This window comes from Lissotriton helveticus, chromosome 10 (assembly GCF_964261635.1).
Source record: "Lissotriton helveticus chromosome 10, aLisHel1.1, whole genome shotgun sequence".
NCBI lineage: Eukaryota > Metazoa > Chordata > Amphibia > Caudata > Salamandridae > Lissotriton > Lissotriton helveticus.
The window spans coordinates 1,025,675,478-1,025,701,849 of NC_136071.1; the positions used below are offsets into that span (position 1 = coordinate 1,025,675,478).

The 26,372-nt window shown below is 46.2% G+C and overlaps 1 protein-coding gene across 1 annotated transcript in view; it reads left to right on the forward strand.

The window, feature by feature from the left end:
• The window catches only part of SLC25A13 (solute carrier family 25 member 13), a 707,445-nt gene that overhangs the window by 372,909 nt on the left and 308,164 nt on the right, over window positions 1-26,372 (forward strand). Inside the window, exon 11 of the mRNA XM_078663721.1 lies at window positions 2,686-2,844. Within this exon, the coding sequence (XP_078519847.1) occupies window positions 2,686-2,844 (159 nt within the window). The remainder of the gene's footprint in view (window positions 1-2,685; window positions 2,845-26,372) is intronic.

The following is a 26,372-nucleotide window of genomic DNA, read 5'->3' on the forward strand; positions in this document are numbered from 1 at the left end:
CCTCCGGGTCCTGACATAAAGAATTAAAAGACAGTACACACAGAAGGTATGGGATTGTGCAATGTTAGCATGCCGGAGTATCTACAGCACTATTTGCCAAACTGTAGGAAGCAACCCTCTAGTTCATGGGTACTCACAAACTTTCTCTCGGTGGCCAAATTTACAGTGTGGTTTGTGTCCGAGGGTCAGGTCAGTGGGGGATGATGTTGGTCACTGGTCCCTGCAACGGACGCCTTCGTCCACTGAGCCACGAGACCCGGCATACCCACATCTCTGTCTCTCTCTCTTCTCTCTCTCTCTCTCTCTCTCTCTCTTCTCTGTCTCTGTCTCTGTCTCTGTCTCTGTCTCTGTCTCTGTCTCTGTCTCTGTCTCTGTCTCTGTCTCTCTCTGTCTCTCTCTCTCCCTCCCTGTCTCTCTCTCCCTCCCTGTCTCCCTCCCTCTCTGTTTCCCTCCCTCCCCTTCTCCCTCCCTCCCTTTCTCCCTCCCTCCCTCCCTGTCTCCCTGCCTTTCCCTCACTCCCTCTCCCTCTGTCTCCCTGCCTTTCCCTCCCTCCCCCTCCCTTTCCCTCCCTCTCCCTCCGTCCCTCTCCCTCCGTCCCTCTGTCCCTCTGTCCCTCTCCCTCTGTCCCTCTCCCCCTCTCCCTCCGTCCCTCTCCCTCTGTCCCTCTCCCTCTGTCCCTCTCCCCCTCTCCCTCTGTCCCTCTCCCTCTGTCCCTCTCCCTCTGTCCCTCTCCCTCTGTCCCTCTCCCCCTCTCCCTCCGTCCCTCTCCCTCTGTCCCTCTCCCCCTCTCCCTCCGTCCCTCTTCCTCTGTCTCCCTTTCCCTCCCCCTTCCCCCCCTCACTCTCCCTATGTCTCCCTTTCACTCCCTTTACCTCCCTCAGCCTGTCTCCCTTTCACTCACTCACTCGCTCTGTCTCCCTTTTTTCCTCTCTCCCTCTCCCTCGGTCTCCCTTTCCCTCCCTCACTCTCCCTTTGTCTCCCTTTCCCTCCCTCACTCTGTCTCCCTTTCCCTCCCTCACTCTCCCTCCCTCTGTCTCCCTTTCCCTCCCTCACTCTCCTTCTGTCTCCCTTTTTTCCTCTCTCCCTCTCCCTCACTCTCTCTGTCTCCCTTTCCCTCACTCTCTCTGTCTCCCTTTCCCTCCCTCACTCTCCCTTTCCCTCCCTCACTCTCCCTTTCCCTCCCTCACTCTGTCTCCCTTTCCCTCCCTCACTCTGTCTCCCTTTCCCTCCCTCTCCCTCTGTCGCCTTTCCCTCCCTCCCTCTCCCTCTGTCGCCCTCTCCCTCCCTCCCTTTCTCGCCCTTTCCCTCCCTCTCTGTCTCGCCCTTTCCCTCCCTCTCTGTCTCCCTCTCTTTCCCTCCCTCCCTCTGCCTCGGTCTCCCTTCCCTCCCTCTCCCTCTCTCTCCCTCCTCCCCCTCCCTCTGTCTCTCTCCCTTTCCCTCCCTCTCCCTCTGTCATCTCACCCTGCCTGGGCCGAGACAGCTTCCGGGCACACACACACACCCAGCCGCACCCCAGGACTTAACAGGTCTTTAAAAGACCATTCGCGTGTTAATGAGGCTGTATTGTTTTTCACCTTTTAGCTCCACAGCTCCACTCTGACTATGGCTGGCCCCCACAGAGCAGCAGAGTCTCCGAGTCACACTGGTAGATTTCTGCGAGGTCTGCGGGCCGCCAGGGAAGGCTTGCCGGGCTGCTGGCGGCCCGCGGGTCCTCTGAGTACCCGTGCTCTAGTGGGTCGCAAGCCGATTTTTGGTGGGCTAGTAAAGTCCTAGCAATAAGTAAAGATGCCTTCAAATTATGTGTTTATCTTGCTATATTTGCTTTGTTTAACGACAAATGTCAGGCTGTGTCTTCTGACAAGTTGCTGCTTATTCTTTTAATGCGGGATTGGTGCTTACTGTCTCATTTTCTATGACTGCAAAGAGAGGAGTTTTTAAAGGGAATTATGTATTTTTGCAACACAGAGCAACATGAAATGCCTGTAAATGAACGTTATGCATTCAGCAGTCATTGAAGCAAAAATTAAGTACATTTTTCGTAATTCTGAATTGTGCTGGAAACAGATTTTAATAGGGTCAAATCAAATGAAGCCAATTTAATTGGTGATGCACAAATGATAAAAATTAACAGAAACCCCGTTTCCACACAATATCATTTGTGCGCTGTATGCTGTAAATCTTTATCAGTAAAGCTGTTTGTCTGTGCAAAGTTAGTGGCAATTTCAATGGATTGGACAACGTGCTACCACAGATGCTTTAGTTACATTGAAAAATCGCCTGCCTCATATTCAATAAAGGTAGGTGGGTCACTAGAGTTTTTTGGCCTAAAATGTGGCTCGTAGTTCTAAAACGTTTGGGAGCCACTAGCCTACAGGATAGGAGACCCCATGGGTGAACTCACTCACTTAGGAAGTATAGGAATCAAAGGGAGCATCTGCAGTGATAAGCTTTGAACATAACAATTTGAGAAAACCATTTACCCAATTTGGGTAACATGATTGAAGCTGAATAGCTGGTAATTGCTTATCTAAAGCAAAGACAAAAATGTATAAACATATAATGTCATTCTGATATTGTATTGCTGTATCATAAGTCCAATGTGAATTTAGTTTTTTATTGTAATTTATAAAGTGTGCTCTTCCCATTCCTGAATTCTACTTCTGTTATGTCTTATGTTATTTCTAGCTGTTGGAGCTACTGCTGTGTATCCTATTGATCTTGTAAAAACTAGAATGCAGAACCAGCGATCCACCGGGTCATTTGTGGGAGAACTTATGTACAAGAACAGCTTTGATTGCTTCAAGAAAGTTTTGCGTTACGAAGGCTTCTTTGGACTTTATAGAGGTCAGTAGACATATGTATGAGGCCAAGCAAGAGTAAGGGTATCACTCTGCCACCTAACATTTCAGAAACCTGTAATTTTCATGTTTTCTTACTGCAATAATTCCTATTTCCTTTATTAGGTTTCGAAATGTAATTGTTTGACTAAACATCATGAGGCCCAGTGTTTACTTGCTTGTTTGCTGACAAACAATTAACAATTTCTTTTATGTGTAAACTATTTTTTCTGAAACTGTTATTTTTTGCTGGAGCTCTGCCGACTTCCGATTCTTTGAATAACTTGCCTCTGGGGTCCTATATGTATACAGCTTTTCCCTGAGACACACTAAGGGCTAGACTGCTGCTGTGTTTTTCATCAAACAAGGCAAAGACACATTTTCGCACCAATTGGCACTATTAATGCAGCCGTATTTGGTACTTCCAGAGACAATCTTGTGCCACCTTCTAATTGTGCAATAGACATACATTGTCCTTGTATTATTACCTCGCAGTATAAGCATCCTTGTTTCAGAGCTGTTCAAAAAATGTAGCCTAACTACAGCCCGCAGTTTGAGAAAATGAGTTTCCACATCTTTAACCAATAACTTCTCTAAGTTATTTTAATTATTCTTTTAATGTGAAGAGAAGAAAAGTTTGTTATCTTTGAGCGATCAGTTAAGTGCCCTGCTTCTCGAGATGAGTGAAATTAAAGCGAGAACAAGGGTACACAAACAATGGACAAGTTACGTTTGTACAGTGGTATTCATTTGTCTTGCTCATCTTTGTTTGGAAGCCCAAGTATGCCTTTTGTGACTTTGCTAGGACATTACTCATGGGTTTAGTTCCCAAAGGGCAATCATAAGTTGATAGCCAGCGTTGCAGAAATCCAGACATTTGTAGTCTTTGTGGGCCCAGTGCATTCGCTTTTATCATGTGAACTCGGAAAGCTTGTTTTTGGTATATACCATGTATTGTAGAAGAAGCAAGAATGGTTTACCATGCAAAAAGTTGCACATACTGGAAAAACGCAAATGTTGATTAGGGGATGCATGTAAGGGAAAATATGATGTTTTATGACTGCAATGCTTCTTGTACAGTCTGTTGTACTTGGTGTACACACATATCATGCTAGGAGTATTTCTGGAAACAAGTTGCAGCTGGTCTTTCCCAAAGCTGATAGTGTGTGTGTAAACCTTTGTATCAATATCATTTTATAGAACAGTAAGCAGTAAAGGTGCAAGTTATGAGAATACATTTTACATACATAAGAATGGACATATTGTGTTGTCTTCTCTTAGTTACATCTAAAATAGTTGAAGCTAATCAACACTAACTTCAGCTCAAAACTTACAAGCGGAGTCACTTCCAGCCCCTCTGTTCGAGAGAGTATATGTAATTGTATTCATTTCAAATACACTATGGAGTTTGATGGTAAATAAATAAAAACAAAGTATGTCATGTGATGTATACAGTCTAATACAGCCCTATTTTTTTGTTTCATCTACCTTATTTTCGAGGTTCTTTCTGGCATACACAAGCCCCAGAGATCGATAGCATGGCTCTTTACGTAGGGTACAATGGTGAAACACAGAAGCAGCATAAGCAAGAAGTATACAGCAAACCAAGATCATCTCGGTCAAATACAATGTATTGTATAATAATTGCATGTTCGAGGCATGTGAGCTGTAGATCACATGCTTTGCATAGCCCGTCATTTAGTGTTGGGTCGGGATATTTGCACTTTGTTTTGTTCGAAGAAGTATTTTCCAGTCACAAGGTGGTGACTCCTCCTTTCGGTGATAGTGCACATGGGCATCGGCTCCATTGTTAGATAGTTTTTTTCCGCCATCGGGTTCGGATGTGAATTGCTGCGCTCCGGTTTGGCTCCGTTTCTTGTGTTCCCTTCGACACGCAATCCACTACCCTCGACTGTATTGTTTCTCAATCGCGTTTCCCATTCTCAGCGTATTGTTTCGACTCCAAAAATCTTTGATTGAAAAACTATTGGAGGGCCTTTGGACCTCCCAGTGTCGGGTTCACTAGCTGTTGCTGGAATGGACTCCATTCAAGCTCTGTCCTGGGTGTCATGCTACGTTTTGCGCACCGACCTGCACGAAGTGTGCAACCTCTGTTTTTCCCCGTAACACGACGAGAAAGATTGCGACGCGTGCCGATCATTTTGATCGAAGAAGGCGCTTTGTGACCGTCGGGCTTGACGTCACAAGATGCAATTCCGAGGTGGCTCCGTACCGGACATCTTCGGCGAAGATTCTGACCGAGAAGAAACACAAGCTCAAGGATCTGAGAAAGACCACATCTCCATGTCCGAGGCCGACTCCGACATGGAAGAAGAGGAGCAAGTTACACCCGGTCAGCGTACCGTGACTACAGAAACCCCCTTGCCCCAACAACACAAGAGAAAAAAGGCTCCGGTCCTACCTCTGCCTGCGCCGAACCACTAACAGAAGCCTTTTGGCTTGGGACCAAGTCGGCCCCATGACTGCGCCAAACCGAAATCCTCGGCGCCGAAATCCAAGCATGTCCTGGTCCATGTTCCATCTTTGTGGAAGACTAAATCTTTGGTACAGAAGAGTTCGGAGCCGAAGCTTTCGACACCGAAAACGACAAGTAAAGATAAAAAGACTCTGACAAAAGAGCCTTGGTCAGATGTTTCACCTTAGGATCCGAGTCAGAAAGAACTGGTTATTAACCCAGATACTGGACATAAACCAAACTGCCTGAAAAAAGGAAACTGGGCCAACATGATGAGCACCACTAGCCCCTGAAGAAAAGGAATGTGGGTACTAACCCTTCACCACCTTCTGTTTCATCTCCTTCACCTACTAATCCTCAATTACTTATCACACTCACTAATTCACCACCACCACTATCACCTGACCCACAGGATGAAGGGGGTGGGGATGAGGATAGACCACAAGATGTTGACCCATGGGAGGATTATGACACTGACCCACACACAGATACTGACCCTGATTTGTACCCGTCCAGGCCATCCGTACCTGATGACAATATAGGCTACTTTGAGCTTCTTAACAGGGCTTCTCATTACCATGGGGGCGGGGGGGATTACATAAGGAGGCTTTTGAGGAGGACTTCTTGTTTGAGACCCCAAGTTCTCTAAAAAAAAAAAAAAAAAAAAACTACACATACACTGCCAATGCTTAAGGGAATGCTTAATCATGCAGATGAGGTTTTCAAAGATCGTGTGAGGGCAAGAATCATCACGTCCAGGGTTGAAAAGAAATATAAACCAACTCCTACCGACCCTGCCTACATTAAGGGTCGGCTGCCCTTGTGGTTTCTATTGCTCGCAAGAGAGCTAACTCACAGACCACAGATGAGGCCCCTCCTCCAGATAAGGAGTCCAAGTTAATTGATGCCTCTGGCAAAAGGGTAGCCTCACAAGCAGCTAATCACTGGCGCATTGCCAATACTCAGGCTTTGTTAGCCAGATATGATACGGCTCATTACGATGAGTTAGAAAAACGTATGCAATTTCTGCCTGATGAGCATAAATCTAAGGCAAATGATCTTATCCAGGAGGGCAAACTTATCACCAATACCTCCATCAAGTGTGCCCTAGACGCAGCAGAGACAGCAGCAAGTGCAATAAACACCAGCGTACTGCTATGCAGACATGCATGGTTGAGAATTTCAGGGTCCAAACCTGAGGTACAGGCCTCCATTCTCAACCAGCAATTTGACAAGGAACACCTCTTTGGTCCAGCAGTTGACCCCTCGCAGGAAAGGATGAAGAAAGACACTGAGGTTGCAAAGTCCATGGGGGCTTTGCAGTTACCTGCGAATAGGGGTTCCTTTCGTCGCTCCTTTTACAGGGGTGGCTCCAAAAATATTTCCATAGAAAATCCCTCCTCCTCTTACAAGGGCAACAACCAATCGCCCTCGTCAACAGGCCATTCCAGGGGAGGTTTTAGAGGAAACAATGGTAAGGGAAGAGGCAGAGGCAACTTCACATGCGCTTTCCCTACAAACAACAAGCAGGGACTTCCTTCCGCTACCCCCCAACTTTCCACTTGTCGGGGGATATCTCTCCCAATTTCTCCCTATCTGGAACACAATCGCCCCAGACAACTGAGTTTTACAAATTATCCAATATGGTTACTGCTGGAACTTGCATACATTCCCCCAAACATTCCTCCAAGATCATGCACAATGTCCCAAGAACATCTTACCCTTCTAAAGCAAGAAGGTATCTCTCTGTTAGAGAAAGGAGCTATAGAACCAGTCTCATTCAGATATCAAGGGGCCGGGGTCTACTCCCTGTACTTCTTGATTCCCAAGAAGGATGGCGCTCAGGCCTATATTGGACCTCAGTGTACTAAATCTATACATTTGGTTGGATCACTTTCACATGGTCACACTCCAGCAAGTGCTCCCGCTCCTTTAACAAGGCGACTTTCTGTCCACTCCGGACTTAGAGGACGCCTATTTCCATATCCCAATACACCCTTCTCACCACAAGTACCTCAGTTTCGTAGTAGCAGACCAGTACTATTGGTTCAAGGTGCTCGCATTCGGAGTAACTACCACATCCAGGGTTTTTGCCAAGTGCCTGGCAGTAGTCGCAGCTCATCTACGGTGACAACACATTCACATCTTTCCATATTTGGACTACTGGCTCATAAAAACCAGCTCGCAAAAAAAGCTGTCTGCATTACACTCACAAAACAGTGCAATTGCTCCACGATCTTGGATTCATAGTAAATCTGTCCAAATCCCATCTGCATCCATCCAACACACAGGTGTATCTGGGAGCCACAAGAGATGCACAAAAGGCTTTGGCCTACCCCAATCTGGCCAGAATCCGCAACATGCAGACTCTACTCTGTCAGTTTCAACCTCAACACTCCTTCCCAGCTTGAGTGCTCATGTCGTTACTAGAGATGATGGCGTCTTGCATTCTAATAGTCCCTTATGCAAGACTCCACATGCATCCCCTCCAGGAGTGCTTAGCATGTCAGTGGAATGATGCTCTCAGGGTCTCATATCAGATGTAGTGTTGGTGGACGGCCGCACCATCGCTCTCTGCAGTGGTGGAATACACAAAACCTTTCAAAAAGGCGGCCCTTCATAGACCCGGTTCCACAGATAGTGCTAATGCAAACTGGTTGGGGAGCTCATCTCCAGATGCATACAATTCAGGGGAGGTTGAGCCTGCAGCAAAAGCAGCTTCACATAAATCAGTCAGTCAGCCAGTTAAGCTTTATTCGCTTATATAATAATCATAAAAGCATATTTATAAAACAATAAAATCGCGTGTTACAGTAAGATTGGAAACCACAAAATTATGGAATAAGTTATACAGTGAAAAATCTTACAACAGAATAGATTTTCTGCACTTATAAACAGACTTTAAAAACAGCGAAACAGATAAAATTGCAAATTCTTTTCGAAGGGATTGCATGACTATGAATGCAGGACGGCATTGTTGCAGGCCTAGAGCTGCTAGCGATTTTTCATGCGCTCAAAGCGTTTCAAGTACATCTAGTAAGCAAAGCTCTCCTGATCTGTACAGACACCATGACAGCAATGTTCTACGTACAAAAACTGGGTGGGGGGGGGGGGGACACTTTCTCCAGCTGTCACAACTAGCACAGACCATCTGGAAATGGGCTATACATCACAAAATATATCTCCTTGCTGAACATCTTTTGGGAGTCAGATCTGCTCAGCCATCACAGACCACAGATCCATGAATGGGAACTCCACCCTCAAGTTCTCCTCCCATTCTTCCAAATGTGGGACTTTCTCAACATAGATCTGTTCGCCACAAACCTAAATGCCCAAGCTTCGCATCCAGGCATTCACACCCATTGTCCAATGGCAATGCACTATGTATGAATGGGTCAGGGATGTTTGCCTACTCTTTTCCGCCTCTTCCACTCATTCCATGAGAGGTTCGGAAGCTCAGACAGACGTCCCTGACCCTAATCCTAGTTGCTCCCACATGGGCTCGGCAAGTTGGTTCACAACACTGTTGAAGCGCTCAGTAGTTCCTCACCAAAAACAACATTTCACTCCCAATCTTCTTGCTCAGAGCCATGGAGAGATAATAGATCCAGATCCCAGTCATCTCAATCTTGCGATCAGGCACCTGAAATCTTGGAGTTTGGCTATCTTAATCTCCCGCCAGACTGCATGAACAACATCAAAGAGGCTAGGCGTCCTACCACAAGAGCATACTATGCAGTAAAGTGGAAGCGATTTGTGATATACTGCGATAACAATCAAATCGATCCGCTGGACTCTTCAGTTCAAAACATAATTTGCTAATTATTACATCTGCAGATTTCCAATTAAGCGTACTCTTCCATATGCTTCCATCGTGCTGCAATAGCTGCACACCTACAGAACAGACAACATCTGTCTCGCTTTAGAGTGCCTGTCAATAAAGCATTTATGGAGGGACTTAAAAGAATCATTCCTCCAAGACTTCCACCTGCTCCAGTGTGGAATCTCAACATTGTCCTTACCAGACTGATGGGTCCACACTTTGAGCCATTGCATAGATGTGAACTGCACTTTCTCACTTGGAAGGTAGGTTTCCTCATAGTTATCACATCACTGAGGAGAGTGGGTGAGCGTCAGGCACTAACCATAGAAGAACCATTTTTACAAGTACACCAAAACAAAGTGGTTCTTCGGACCAACCCTAAATTCCTACCAAAGTTAATTTCTGCCTTTCATATTAACAAATCTGTTGAGTTGCCTGTGTTCTTCCCTCAACCAGATTCTGTGCAGAACGTGCTTTACACACTTTAGATGTGAAAAGAGCACTACTTTACTATGTAGAAAGGACAAAACAACTGTATGTCGCTTTTGCGCCATCAGATAAAGGCAATCCTATATCAAAATCGGGCATTGCAAGGTGAATAATCATGTGCATTTCAGACATGCTATGCAAAGGCAAAACGAACACTGACAATTCCCCCTAGAGCATACTCCACACGCAAACTAGGGGCTTCTATGGCATTGTTAGGTAATATATCCATACATGAGATCTGCAAAGCTGCAACATGGTCTACATCTTTCACATTCACAAAACAATATTGTGTAGATGTGTTAGCAAGACAGCAAGCTAGTGTGTGCCAAGCAGTTTTACAGACATTATTTCAGACGACTGCAACAGCTACAGGTTAGCCACCACTTTAGGAGATAACTGCTGTATAGTCTGTTAAGCATGTGATCTACAGCTCACATGCCTCAAACGGAAAATGCTTCTTACCTAGTATACATCTGTTCTGGGCATGTAGAGCTGTAGATTCATAAGCACCCACCGCCTCCCCGGGTACCTATACCTGTTGCAGTAATATCTTACTTGGATACATATATACATGGACAGCTCTTACTACTCTTACTAACTCCATTATCACCTTCTGTGGCAAACAATCTAACATTGGAGCCAATGCCCATGCGCACTATCACCGAAAGGAGGAGTCACCTACCTCGTGACTGGAAAAGACTTCTTCGATTGAACAAAACAAAGTGCAAACATCCGGACCCAATACTAGATGGCACTATGCAAAGCATGTGAATCTACAGCTCTACCAGCGGCGTCACTAGGGGGGTGCGGGGGGTGCGGACCGCACCGGGTGACACCATCACATGGGGTGACACCAATCTGTTTACGCTGTGTAACGCAGGTCTGCAGCCTCGCCTATGCTCTGCCAGGCGGCACTATTTTGGGGGCGGCGGTGGCACAGTGCACACACACTTTACATGCAGTTATTAGTGCACGGTGCAAGCCCATCCGGTTGGTGTGATTTCCAAATTTTGCAGGGCTCGGGCCAAAGGAGAGAAAACTTTAAAGGAAAGGGGCAAGGGGTTAGGCTTTTTGATGTTTCCGAGAGACACGCCGGAGGAATGGAACTGCCCGTTAATTTGTCAGTGGAAGAAGTTTCAAGAAGCAGAATGCTACGGGATAAACCAGTTGGCAGCCGAACAGTCCCTGCAAGGGGAGAGCTGGCATGTACAGGATTGTTCCATCAACAGTGCCCGAGAGAGCGCTACGACCGGGGGCACTTTCTTGTCCCTGGAAGGCGGGAGGGGGGCACCGCAGCCCCGCTTCTGGTGGTTGCAGTAAGGCTGTGTAAACCTACCCTCTACGACTTTATTGATGATCCATCTTTGCATTAGGATTAGGGGGTCCGTCCGCGTCCACTCACCGCCCCCGTAGGATACACCATCGCAGCATCGCTCCTCTAATGCTCGTCTCGCAGTTCTTACCTGACACGTCAGGAAGCACAAGTATGCCTGTGTCGTAAATTGCTGCCCAACCCGGCCGTCCCCGCAACCCTTCATAAGAAATCTCTTAAAGCAGCATTAAAAGAAAGCACGCTGTAAAATGTCATCACACCTACAGTTAATCATTCATCTGCTTGGCTTGGTATTTCTAAATGTGATATACAGTCTGACGAGAAAGATGATCCTAATGTAACACATGTGCTAATCGCATGGCTTTATGTGGGCCGGGTCCTGCTGGTGCTCAGCACCGTCAATTCTAAATAGTAGGTGCCAAAAAAGGGACCCTATCGGGCTCTCCTTTTTCACACTTGGATGAAAAATAAATCTAAACTCTGCAGCAGTGCCTTCCTTCACAGCCTTTGATGTAACTTCAAAGAGACTCGTTATGCACAGTCTCATCATTTCAGAACTGAAGCATTGTCAACGTTATATACAACAAAGGACAAAGCCATCGTTTTTGCTTATCTATCTTATGCAACTAACAACCATTGACAAAGCCAATAGTCCTGGCTTGTTGTGTAATGTTACTTGTTGTGTCATATATCTGGATGCACTGCAGTGACAGAAAAATCAAAATACCAGTGCGGTGGCACACTATGCTCAGCAAAGACTTTTAGCTCAGGTGTTTTTAAACAACACCCTTCATTATATCGACCACTCCCTCCCCTTTGAGGGACCGTCCAGTTTTTTCATCACACTTAAAGCCCTGGCTAATCGGATCACCGTGTTCTGGACTTTCATGTCGCAGCATTGTGCATAGAGGGAGTTTTTAGCTTGGTTCACTTGGACTAGGGGCCAGATTAAAATTCTATGCATTTTGGACCAAGGGCGCACCCTTTTCCTTAAAGTGCTTGGCATGTACCAGCTGTTACAGATGTAGGAGCTGCTGTGGCTTTTGCTGTTTGTGGGCAAACGGGTTAAACTTGTAACTCGCAGCAGAGGATTCTGGGAAATGTAGTCCAGCTATCATTAGTAATCCCAAGGTTCATCGCGCACATTAATTATGCATGTTGGCAACATTTTAAAAAAGCACAGGTGAAGTTACACTACTTTATAACACTATGCTTGAGTGGAATTTGCGCTATGAAAGGAAATAAATAAGACCAGGCACACAGAGTGCAGTACTAAATGATTCAATGCCACAAGAACATAACTTTTCCAGTTCTGGACTTTTCCTCACAATTTTCATGTGTGATAGTGAAATTGGTTGATTTGATTTACACCAAGATTAAAATTCTCAGAAAGAATTGATAATGTAAATACAAATGGAAATTGGCGGACTCTGAGCAGAGGAGGTCCATGCGGTAAGTCGTGATGGGGTGACACCATGAGTTACCCGCACCGGGTGACACCAACCCTAGTGACGCCACTGAGCTCTACATGCCAAGAACAGATGCACACTGGGTAAGTAGCATTTTCCTTATATAGCGCTTACTACCCCTAGAGGCTTTGAAGCACGCTACTCCGGAACCCATAGAGGATTAGTGGCAAATTAGTATAGTAAAATATTAAAGTAATTTGAGTGGTGGATATGTTAGTTATTTGGATTGAGAAGAATAGCGGAGGGATAGAAGAGAGAAAAAGGTTTGCATGTATATCGCGCTTGCTACCCCTGATGAGGTGTTAAAGCGCTTTTTCGACAAGTAGCACGCCACTCCGGTACCCATAATGGATTAGTGGCGAATTAGTATACTGAAATATGATTTTTTTTGAGTGGTGGACATGTTAGTCTGTTATTTGGATTTTTTTGTTTGTTTTGGAGCTCCATTGATCGGTGGCTCTGAGACAACTTGGCTTCCCTCTTGGTGAGCTTTAGCCTTCTCCTGTAGATATTGACTCTCTCCAATGTCATCTTCACTAGCATGGATGAACGCGTCGTCACCCCCATTTTCCCCCCTTTTTTAACCTTTTTAACCAGCCTCAGCACTTGCGCCGAATGTAATTATTTCACTCCTTGCGCCGAATGTAATTTTCACATCATGCCCATGCCACGAACTCAATTTCGTTTTCTTGCATGTGTTTAGGTATCCTTTGTTCAGTACTTGATATCAGCCTGTCGCACTCGAACCTTCCTCCCACAGAGTGCATGCCCACAAAATTCACGCTATGTATACATGCGTCCTTTCCGAATTGTCCTTACGAATGTCTTTTGGTATTTTCCTTCCCTTCCTCCCTTTAGGCAAATGAGGCTGCTTTACTATTAGGCATACATTAAATGTCCTGATGAGATCCGTAGAATGTGTTAAACGGATCGAAACGCCGTCGACCACTATGAGCACCTTACACACATGGAGAGAGCTGATGGGATGAGCTCCGGGGACGAGGGATCACAAGAGTGTAAATCCCGACCCCGATCCCATCTGCATCCATCCAACACACAGGTGTATCTGGGAGCCACAATAGATGCACAAAAGCCTTTGGCCTACCCCAATCTGGCCAGAATCCGCAACATGCAGACTCTACTCTGTCAGTTTCAACCTCAACACTCCTTCCCAGCTTGAGTGCTCATGGCGTTACTAGAGATGATGGCGTCTTGCATTCTAATAGTCCCTTATGCAAGACTCCACATGCATCCCCTCCAGGAGTGCTTAGCATGTCAGTGGAATGATGCTCTCAGGGTCTCATATCAGATGTAGTGTTGGTGGACGGCCGCACCATAGCTCTCTGCAGTGGTGGAATACACAAAACCTTTCAAAAAGGCGGCCCTTCATAGACCCGGTTCCACAGATAGTGCTAATGCAAACGTATCGCTCACTGGTTGGGGAGCTCATCTCCAGATGCATACAATTCAGGGGAGGTTGAGCCTGCAGCAAAAGCAGCTTCACATAAATCAGTCAGCCAGTTAAGCTTTATTCGCTTATATAATAATCATAAAAGCATATTTATAAAACAATAAAATCGCGTGTTACAGTAAGATTGGAAACCACAAAATTATGGAATAAGTTATACAGTGAAAAATCTTACAACAGAATAGATTTTCTGCACTTATAAACAGACTTTAAAAACAGCGAAACAGAAAAAATTGCATATTCTTTTCCAAGGGATTGCATGACTATGAATGCAGGACGGCATTGTTGCAGGCCTAGAGCTGCTAGCGATTTTTCTTGCGCTCAAAGCGTTTCAAGTACATCTAGTAGGCAAAGCTCTCCTGATCTGTACAGACACCATGACAGCAATGTTCTACGTACAAAAATTGGGTGGGGGGGGGGACACTTTCTCCAGCTGTCACAACTAGCACAGACCATCTGGAAATGGGCTATACATCACAAAATATATCTCCTTGCTGAACATCTTTCGGGAGTCAGATCTGCTCAGCCATCACAGACCACAGATCCATGAATGGGAACTCCACCCTCAAGTTCTCCTCCCATTCTTCCAAATGTGGGACTTTCTCAACATAGATCTGTTCGCCACAAACCTAAATGCCCAAGCTTCGCATCCAGGCATTCACACCCATTGTCCAACGGCAATGCACTATGTATGAATTGGTCGGGGATGTTTGCCTGCTCTTTTCCGCCTCTTCCACTCATTCCATGAGAGGTTCGGAAGCTCAGACAGACGTCCCTGACCCTAATCCTAGTTGCTCCCACATGGGCTCGGCAAGCCTTGTTCACAACACTGTTGAAGCGCTCAGTAGTTCCTCACCAAAAACAACATTTCACTCCCAATCTTCTTGCTCAGAGCCATGGAGAGATAATAGATCCAGATCCCAGTCATCTCAATCTTGCGATCAGGCACCTGAAATCTTGGAGTTTGGCTATCTTAATCTCCCGCCAGACTGCATGAACAACATCAAAGAGGCTAGGCGTCCTACCACAAGAGCATACTATGCAGAAAAGTGGAAGCGATTTGTGATATACTGCGATAACAATCAAATCGATCCGCTGGACTCTTCAGTTCAAAACATAATTTGCTATTTATTACATCTGCAGATTTCCAATTAAGCGTACTCTTCCATATGCCTTCATCGTGCTGCAATAGCTGCATACCTACAGAACAGACAACATCTGTCTCGCTTTAGAGTGCCTGTCATTAAAGCATTTATGGAGGGACTTAAAAGAATCATTCCTCCAAGACTTCCACCTGCTCCAGTGTGGAATCTCAACATTGTCCTTACCAGACTGATGGGTCCACACTTTGAGCCATTGCATAGATGTGAACTGCACTTTCTCACTTGGAAGGTACGTTTCCTCATAGCTATCACATCACTGAGGAGAGTGGGTGAGCGTCAGGCACTAACCATAGAAGAACCATTTTTACAAGTACACCAAAGCAAAGTGGTTCTTCGGACCAACCCTAAATTCCTACCAAAGTTAATTTCTGCCTTTCATATTAACAAATCTGTTGAGTTGCCTGTGTTCTTCCCTCAACCAGATTCTGTGGCAGAACGTGCTTTACACACTTTAGATGTGAAAAGAGCACTACTTTACTATGTAGAAAGGACAAAACAACTGTTTGTCGCTTTTGCGCCATCAGATAAAGGCAATCCTATATCAAAATCGGGCATTGCAAGGTGAATGATCATGTGCATTCAGACATGCTATGCAAAGGCAAAACGAACACTGACAATTCCCCCTAGAGCATACTCCACACGCAAACTAGGGGCTTCTATGGCATTCTTAGGTAATATAAAATACAATATTTCCCTCACGACCTATTTCAATTTCAACCAGACACTTTTATATCCGCTTATTTACCATACACAAGGTGACTCCAAATATAACTATTTTTAATTTTTTTTATTTTATTTATTCATTTTTTGTCATTTCTGTTAATTATTTGTTCATTTCACAAAGACATAGATTTACAAAACAGCATTTAAAATCTTTAGAACAATTCATCAATAGACATCGTACAAAACAAAGGGAGAAAGAAACCTAAATATTCATTTATAGTACATGCATACATTCATTATCATTCATACAACATTCATACTGCAATCTATGTTAGAGGGATCACGTATGGTTGTGTGATCTAATACGCAAGGTCGACGCGTTTCGGTGGGTTTGTGACCACCTTCCTCAGGACCTCTTGAAAGCACAATCGTTCAATCCACAAAACATCAAACTTTCTGTATCGACATCTATAGAAATACAGGAATGTGGTTCCACTAGTCTGTTCTGATTTTGGTTTAAGAACCAAATGCAAGCCATCCACCAAAAAGATATAAATCTGTTGGATCCATATGTGAGGAGGCGTTTGTAGGCGGCTCGTTATTTTCACGAAGTTACGCGACCCCCAGCCTATTGTGGACAAAAAAAGACACGCCTGGAACCACAAGCCGACTTAGCCGACTCGGATATACCTGGCGGTTACTAGAAATACGTGCAAAGACAGATTGCGTTAAGCAAGATATATATTTATATCGTTTTCAGGGAATCCACCCATCTCTGGACGCTCCTCATTACCATGGAAATTTATAAAATCCAAGTAGCAAGTTGTTGACTTGCAGAGTCGTATATTTATATCTTTTTGGTGGATGGCTTGCATTTGGTTCTTAAACCAAAATCAGAACAGACTAGTGGAACCACATTCCTGTATTTCTATAGATGTCGATACAGAAAGTTTGATGTTTTGTGGATTGAACGATTGTGCTTTCAAGAGGTCCTGAGGAAGGTGGTCACAAACCCACCGAAACGCGTCGACCTTGCGTATTAGATCACACAACCATACGTGATCCCTCTAACATAGATTGCAGTATGAATGTTGTATGAATGATAATGAATGTATGCATGTACTATAAATGAATATTTAGGTTTCTTTCTCCCTTTGTTTTGTACGATGTCTATTGATGAATTGTTCTAAAGATTTTAAATGCTGTTTTGTAAATCTATGTCTTTGTGAAATGAACAAATAATTAACAGAAATGACAAAAAATGAATAAATAAAATAAAAAAATTTAAAAATAGTTATATTTGGAGTCACCTTGTGTATGGTAAATAAGCGGATATAAAAGTGTCTGGTTGAAATTGAAATAGGTCGTGAGGGAAATATTGTATTTTGTTGTTGTTTTCCCCTCTTTCCCTGACCTAGAAAATATTTGTAGAGGGGGTCCCATATTTATGCTAATTCTTAGGTAATATATCCATACATGACGTCTGCAAAGCTGCAACATGGTCTACATCTTTCACATTCACAAAACAATATTGTGTAGATGTGTTAGCAAGACAGCAAGCTAGTGTGTGCCAAGCAGTTTTACAGACATTATTTCAGACGACTGCAACAGCTACAGGTTAGCCACCACTTTGGGAGATAACTGCTGTATAGTCTATGTTAAGCATGTGATCTACAGCTCACATGCCTCAAACGGAAAATGCTTCTTACCTAGTATACATCTGTTCTGGGCATGTAGAGCTGTAGATTCATAAGCACCCACCGCCTCCCCGGGTACCTATACCTGTTGCAGTAATATCTTACTTGGATACATATATACATGGACAGCTCTTACTACTCTTACTAACTCCATTATCACCTTCTGCGGCAAACAATCTAACATTGGAGCCAATGCCCATGCGCACTATCACCGAAAGGAGGAGTCACCTACCTCGTGACTGGAAAAGACTTCTTCGATTGAACAAAACAAAGTGCAAACATCCGGACCCAATACTAGATGGCACTATGCAAAGCATGTGAATCTACAGCTCTACCAGAGGCGTCACTAGGGTGGTGCAGGGGGTGCGGACCGCACCGGGTGACACCATCACATGGGGTGACACCAATCTGTTTACGCTGTGTAACGCAGGTCTGCAGCCTCGCCTATGCTCTGCCAGGCGGCACTATTTTGGGGGCGGCGGTGGCACAGTGCACACTCACTTTACATGCAGTTATTAGTGCACGGTGCAAGCCCATCCGGTTGGTGTGATTTCCAAATTTTGCAGGGCTCGGGCCAAAGGAGAGAAAACTTTAAAGGAAAGGGGCAAGGGGTTAGGCTTTTTGATGTTGCTGAGAGACACGCCGGAGGAATGGAACTGCCCGTTAATTTGTCAGTGGAAGAAGTTTCAAGAAGGAGAATGCTACGGGATAAACCAGTTGGCAGCCGAACAGTCCCTGCAAGGGGAGAGCTGGCATGTACAGGATTGTTCCATCAACAGTGCCCGAGAGAGCGCTACGACCGGGGGCACTTTCTTGTCCCTGGAAGGCGGGAGGGGGGCACCGCAGCCCCGCTTCTGGTGGTTGCAGTAAGGCTGTGTAAACCTACCCTCTACGACTTTATTGATGATCCATCTTTGCATTAGGATTAGGGGGTCCGTCCGCGTCCACTCACCGCCCCCGTAGGATACACCATCGCAGCATCGCTCCTCTAATGCTCGTCTCGCAGTTCTTACCTGACACGTCAGGAAGCACAAGTATGCCTGTGTCGTAAATTGCTGCCCAACCCGGCCGTCCCCGCAACCCTTCATAAGAAATCTCTTAAAGCAGCATTAAAAGAAAGCACGCTGTAAAATGTCATCACACCTACAGTTAATCATTCATCTGCTTGGCTTGGTATTTCTAAATGTGATATACAGTTTGACAAGAAAGATGATCCTAATGTAACACATGTGCTAATCGCATGGCTTTAAGTGGGCCGGGTCCTGCTGGTGCTCAGCACCGTCAATTCTAAATAGTAGGTGCCAAAAAAGGGACCCTATCGGGCTCTCCTTTTTCACACTTGGATGAAAAATAAATCTAAACTCTGCAGCAGTGCTATCCTTCACAGCCTTTGATGTAACTTCAAAGAGACTCGTTATGCACAGTCTCATCATTTCAGAACTGAAGCATTGTCAACGTTATATACAACAAAGGACAAAGCCATCGTTTTTGCTTATCTATCTTATGCAACTAACAACCATTGACAAAGCCAATAGTCCTGGCTTGTTGTGTAATGTTACTTGTTGTGTCATATATCTGGATGCACTGCAGTGACAGAAAAATCAAAATACCAGTGCGGTGGCACACTATGCTCAGCAAAGACTTTTAGCTCAGGTGTTTTTAAACAACACCCTTCATTATATCGACCACTCCCTCCCCTTTGAGAGACCGTCCAGTTTTTTCATCACACTTAAAGCCCTGGCTAATCGGATCACCGTGTTCTGGACTTTCATGTCGCAGCATTGTGCATAGAGGGAGTTTTTAGCTTGGTTCACTTGGACTAGGGGCCAGATTAAAATTCTATGCAATTTGGACCAAGGGCGCACCCTTTTCTTAAAGTGCTTGGCATGTACCGGCTGTTACAGATGTAGGAGCACTCGCTATCTAAAGACTGCATCGACCATGATGCTCCTGGGGCACACCTGCTGGTGGGTGGAGTCGGAGTGCGACCCATTTTGTACATTGATAAGCTCCCTCGAGCTTGGGCTGACGAGCTCGGATCCCGCACCCGCGCCGTGAGAGGTACATACCTGAGAACATTTGGCAGCCTGCACAGCTAACCCCGAATACCTACACTCTGCTGATGAGGAACAACTATTCCGAAACACCGGTGTCCAGAGTTGGTGCTGCAACCTTGCTACGACACACTTTTTCTTCGATATAGCGCACTCGCTATCTAAAGACTGCATCGACCATGATGCTCCTGGGGCACACCTGCTGGTGGGTGGAGTCGGAGTGCGACCCATTTTGTACACAGATGTAGGAGCTGCTGTGGCTTTTGCTGTTTGTGGGCAAACGCGTTAAACTTGTAACTCGCAGCAGAGGATTCTGGGAAATGTAGTCCAGCTATCATTAGTAATCCCAAGGTTTATCGCGCACATTAATTAGGCATGTTGGCAACATTTTAAAAAAGCACAGGTGAAGTTACACTACTTTATAACACTATGCTTGAGTGGAATTTGCGCTATGAAAGGAAATAAATAAGACCAGGCACACAGAGTGCAGTACTAAATGATTCAATGCCACAAGAACATAACTTTTCCAGTTCTGGACTTTTCCTCACAATTTTCATGTGTGATAGTGAAATTGGTTGATTTGATTTACACCAAGATTAAAATTCTCAGAAAGAATTGATAATGTAAATACAAATGGAAATTGGCGGACTCTGAGGAGAGGAGGTCCATGCGGTAAGTCGTGATGGGGTGACACCATGAGTTACCCGCACCGGGTGACACCAACCCGTGTGACGCCACTGAGCTCTACATGCCAAGAACAGATGCACACTGGGTAAGTAGCATTTTCCTTATATAGCGCTTACTACCCCTAGAGGCTTTGAAGCACGCTACTCCGGAACCCATAGAGGATTAGTGGCAAATTAGTATAGTAAAATATTAAAGTAATTTGAGTTGTGGATATGTTAGTTATTTGGATTGAGAAGAATAGCGGAGGGATAGAAGAGAGAAAAAGGTTTGCATGTATATCGCGCTTGCTACCCCTGATGAGGTGTTAAAGCGCTTTTTCGACAAGTAGCACGCCACTCCGGTACCCATAATGGATTAGTGGCGAATTAGTATACTGAAATATGATTTTTTTTGAGTGGTGGACATGTTAGTCTGTTATTTGGATTTTTTTGTTTGTTTTGGAGCTCCATTGATCGGTGGCTCTGAGACAACTTGGCTTCCCTCTTGGTGAGCTTTAGCCTTCTCCTGTAGATATTGACTCTCTCCAATGTCATCTTCACTAGCATGGATGAACGCGTCGTCACACCCATTTTCCCCCCTTTTTTAACCTTTTTAACCAGCCTCAGCACTTGCGCCGAATGTAATTATTTCACTCCTTGCGCCGAATGTAATTTTCACATCATGCCCATGCCCCGAACTCAATTTCGTTTTCTTGCATGTGTTTAGGTATCCTTTGTTCAGTACTTGATATCAGCCTGTCGCACTCGAACCTTTCCTCCCACAGAGTGCATGCCCACAAAATTCACGCTATGTATACATGCGTCCTTTCCGAATTGTCCTTACGGATGTCTTTTGGTATTTTCCTTCCCTTCCTCCCTTTAGGCAAATGAGGCTGCTTTACTATTAGGCATACATTAAATGTCCTGATGAGATCCGTAGAATGTGTTAAACGGATCGAAACGCCGTCGACAACTATGAGCACCTTACACACATGGAGAGAGCTGATGGGATGAGCTCCGGGGACGAGGGATCACAAGAGTGTACATCCCGACCCAGATGCCCCCCCCCCCCCCCCCCCCCCCCGGACCCCTCCTCAGACCAGCTTCACAAGTGATCTCCACCAGGGACAGCGGTAAGAAGTTGACCCGGGAGTCGGAACTTGGGAGTCCCCAGAAGCCACGCCGAAAATACGGACTGCCTCTAGAGAGCTGACCGGCGGGCTCCGATGAATCCGGAGCGCCACTCCACCCCTCCCCGTATCGCCGAGAAAGGTAGGAGATCAATCGCCGACCCGGAGTAACCCCCGGAGCCCCCTTCCTCAGCCCGGCTCAATGGGCGGTGATCCGCACCGACAATTACACTGAGATGAAGCTACCAGAGGAGTCCCCACAAACAGGGTGATAACGAATGACTGAACTGGCTATCCGATCGGTGTTCAGTTCCTGAATCACTCCGGAGCGCACATCCCTCCCTACACGTAGCTCATGAATAAGATAGGCGCTACCACCCTTCACTTACCAAAAGCGGAAGAAGCCCCGGACCGGTCCTGGTAACTCGGCGGGATCTAAGGAACTACGAATAACGGTATCCCAAGCCAGCCAGCAGATCGACGTATTGTCAAGAAGAGGAGACCGCCCCTGATCAATCGTTCTCCCATGATTGCACAGTAGTTTCGCTGAAAGAAGCTCCCGACCTCCGTCTTGCTTCAATAATCCCGGGACGCCTGTCCTCAAGATGGCCGCCACCCGACAACATTACCAGCTAACTCGGCGCGTTACAGTACTAAAAATGACCAATTTGCACAAATAACTTGCCGACTTGTACACGACCCCCATAGTGGTCTAAAATCAGGAGACAGGACAAAGTAAGCCTCTTGGGAGGTTTAACCCCCTCTCCGTTCTCTATCTAGGGCCGCCTGACCCCAAAATGGCCCCCAACTATGCCTGATTGTAGCAACTAAAGACGCCCTCACTCAGGATCTCCTAAGAAGGAGAGGAGCAGATCACCACCCCCTACTAGTTAGAGAACACAGCACCTCCGCCCGCCCCCCCCAATAGATCTACACCCCCCCGGCAGATGATCTATTTCCCTGACCTCACTCTAATTTGATTCCCTTTGAACTACACTCTCCTCTGGAGAACCCATGCCTAGATCTTCAACCCCCTGCATTGCAACTTCCGACCGCCCCCTCTACATTCGATAGTCCCTCTTCTTTCCTCAACCAAACCAAGATGCCTCCAGCCATACATTCCGACGATTACCCATGCCTAACCACGAACTACCTAACTCCCCACGGTCAAAATGCTTTCGCCATTTCCTGCCCTCATAGACTATCTACCAAGGCGAAAAAACTCCTAAAACTGAAAATTATCAGACAATTCCCAAACACACTTATCGTAGACACGTACCACTGCCCATCTAGAGGTCCGCTTAAAATGGACTTCATCTTTTACGCGGTCAGACCGGACCATTGGATCAACAGCCTTAATGCCCACCTCCTAGTCGCCAAAACCACCATCACAGCTCTCAGTCGCAAACTTACCATCTCCCTGCAAAAACAACAGTCTCTCACCGGCTCCATTTCCACAACCATTTTCGATAATGGCACCATCCTGATTCAGGCAAAAAATGAGAACCTAGAGTTCTTTGACTCCCTTTTCCTCACATTAAAGAAGACCTCCGCCCTTACCCCGCCTCAAGCTCGGAACGCGTCTCTGGCTAAACTCCAACCCCTAGCAAGCCACAGGACCCAGCTCGAGCACCCCCTCCATGCGAATGCCAACCTGCACCAACCGTCCACCGCCATGAAAGTGCCAACCGCCACCCTACTCTACCCACCCTCCACTCAGACTCAACACACTACAATAGAGCCCCACTCCCTTCTCCTCCCACAACGGCCACAAAACCCGCCCACATATACTCCGACAGCGCAACCTACCACCCTTCTTGAGATAACTCCTACCACCGTCCAATCCCGCCCCCCCACCAATCATAATCATCACTCCAGAGTAGAGCCCTATTCACATCCTCAACTAGAGAGTCCTCCCACTACCGCTTCACCACACACCCCCAAAAGTGACATTCAGATCACTAGAGAAGAGGCCCATCACATTCCCATCCCCAATGGCTCCCCGGCCCTCACACCCAACCCCCCACACTGCAGCCTACCTCCCAACCAGAAAGAGCGCCTCCTCCCACCTCTATCCCCCCTAAAATTATCTTCACCCGTGGCTCACCCTCACATATCCCTCAAGATGAGTCGACACCAATTCACCCACGCCCCCCGTTCCTTAACAGTAACACCGCTCCTTGCGCACTCACACCCCCTACACAGAACACCATCCTCCTTCCCCCTTCTACTCACACAAAGAATATATCGCACCGTCTCACCCTTCTGGAAACTCAGCTCGCAACGCTGGTCCGAGGCATGAACGATACCCTTTCTTCCCTAGCCAAAATCGAAGTGCCCACCCAACAGCCCAATGAACCCCCCACCCCCGCCCTTCCCAATCTGCCCAATTCACCTCCTCCCATCCCGACCCTCGCCTCCACCAGATCGCTCCCACACGTCACCATTCCAGAGGCAGAGAAGCGAACAGACAGACCGAGTAGAGCGAAACCCTCCCTCTCCCCTCAGGAAGTGACCACACTTGTTCCTACGCCCACCCCGCGACCCCCGACCTGAGCACCTCTCAACATTCACAGATAGGGACCCCTCCTACCCTCACACTGGTCCCCAGGCTGATCTCCTCACTCAAGTCCTCTATTCAAGTAATTACACGAGTGGGCAGGGAACATCCCCCCTTCAGACTCCCCAGACCCCCGACACACCTAACCTCTCTAACCAGACCCCAACCCAGCAAGGCGCTGCCCGAGGAAGAACCCCGCATCAGATGCATGCTCATCAACAACAGATCTGCCTCCAAACACGCAACAGAACTGGCAGAAGCTATCCTCTCACATGATATTGATGTAGCCTTTATCACAGAAACCTGGCTCAACTCCCTGTCAGCCCCCATCATGGGCATGCTGGTACCACCAGGATTTTCAATCACTTACAAAGACCGCCAAAAGCAGAGAGGTGGAGGTGTAGCTATCATTCATAAGACTAACCTCGCCATCACGGAAAGTGCACCATACCTGTGCAGCTCCTTCGAATGCCTCTCTATCAACATCAAACCCTGCGCAAACAGCTCAATACTTTGCCATCTCCTCTATCACCCACCAGGTAATTCAAAGGAATTCGGAATGCAACTATCTGACCTAATCACCCAATGCGCGCTCAACAACGCCAATAAAATAATCCTGGGCGATCTCAACATTAGATGGAACGAAACAAATAACCCGCTCATCCAATCCCTCGACAACCTTCTGCTAGAAAACGATCTGACACAACACTGCTCTGAAGAAACACACTACAGAGGAGCGATACTCGACGCAATCATTGTGGACAATTACACAATCACCATCGACTATATCATCCCAGTAGACTGGTCAGACCACCACTTAATTCTTTTCCACATCAACCAACAAGCGCCAACTCGACACATAAAACAAGCTCCCCTCAAATGGATAAGGAACATTGCCCAAGTCCCACAGATCATCCTGGAAGAAGAACTAAGCACTCTCCTTCCGAACTCAACGGAGCACCTCTCAACCACTGACCTCACTTCTCTCTACCACTCCAACATGAAGACCAACCTTGGCCGCCTTGCGCCATTTAAACTAAAAACAGAAACATTCCATCAAGATCGTGGTTCACCACGGACATCAATGACGAAGGAAGACTACTCAGATCCCTTGAAAGAATCTGGAGGAGCAATCCATCCTCCTACACTGCGAACAACTCAAGACGGCACGCAGAAACTACTACAAACTCATCAAGGAAAAAAAATCTTCCTTCTGCTCCGCTCTAGATAACGCAAAAAACCGTCCCAAAGAGCTCTTCAGCATCATCAGAAGCCAAACTTCCAAACCTATCACATCCGTTTCAGTGTCCTCCAAAAAACAATGCGCCAACTTCGCCAACTTTTTTAACGAAAAAATCATCTTGATTGACCTCTCTCTCAGCACAAACCCCTCTTTTCTCAGGGAGACCTAGACTCCATCACTGACTGACCACACCTTATTGACCCCGCCCACTCAATGTTCCGTCTTCACGCCGATTCAGGAAGCAGAAAATATTCACCCTGATCGCCAACGCCGAACCATCATCCCACTCCCAGGATCAGCTTCCTATAAACCTGGCCAAAGTCCTGAAACGCACCCTATCCCCAATTTGGTGCAAAATCATCAACAGCTCGTTGAGCTCTGGAATTATCCCAGACTGCCTCAAGTTCGGCCAAGTCATGCCGCTACTAAAAAAAAACAGGATTGGACACGGAAGATATGAACAACTTTAGACCCGTCTCAAACCTTCCTCTCTTATCCAAAACACTGGAAAAATGTGTTCTCCCGCAGCTAACCCAACACTTAGAGAACATCAAGCTCCTTGACCCCCACCAATCGGGTTTCAGAAAAGGATGCAGCACTGAAACTGCCATCCTAAACGTCATAGACGATCTACACAAATCACTTGACTCAGACCAATGCTGCCTTCTCATTCTCCTTGACCTTTCGGCCGCATTTGATACTGTTGATCACACACTGCTCCTAAAAGTCCTGCAAGAAAGAGCAGGCTTGGAATTGACGGTACTGAACTGGTTCTCCTCTTTTCTCCACAATCGCTCGCAAAGAGTAAAAATCAAAAATGTTGAATCCGACCCCCTACCCGTCAGTAGAGGAGTCCCACAAGGGTCAGTACTCTCCCCCCAACTCTTCAATATCTACATGGAACCCCTCACCACAATACTCCGGAATTCCAACATCCCCTTCCACCTCTACGCTGATGACCCGCAGCTCTATCTGGAAACCACCTTTATGGACGACATTCTCAAACTCAACGACACGCTCAAAGACGTTCAACAATGGCTCTCACAAAACCACTTAAAGCTTAATCAAGAAAAAAATGAAGTTCTACTCATCTCCCACAGAGATGAAAACCCCCAAATTGAAGAATGGCTCAAAGCCATCGACGCCCTCAATGGCACCCTCGAACCAAAAGAATCTGTCAAGTCCCATGGTATCACCTTAGACCCCAAACCTTAACATGAAAAAACACATCACGAACTCCGCCAAAAGCGCTTTCCTCAATCTGAAACTTCTCTACAAAATAAAACCCTTCCTGCCTCCAAA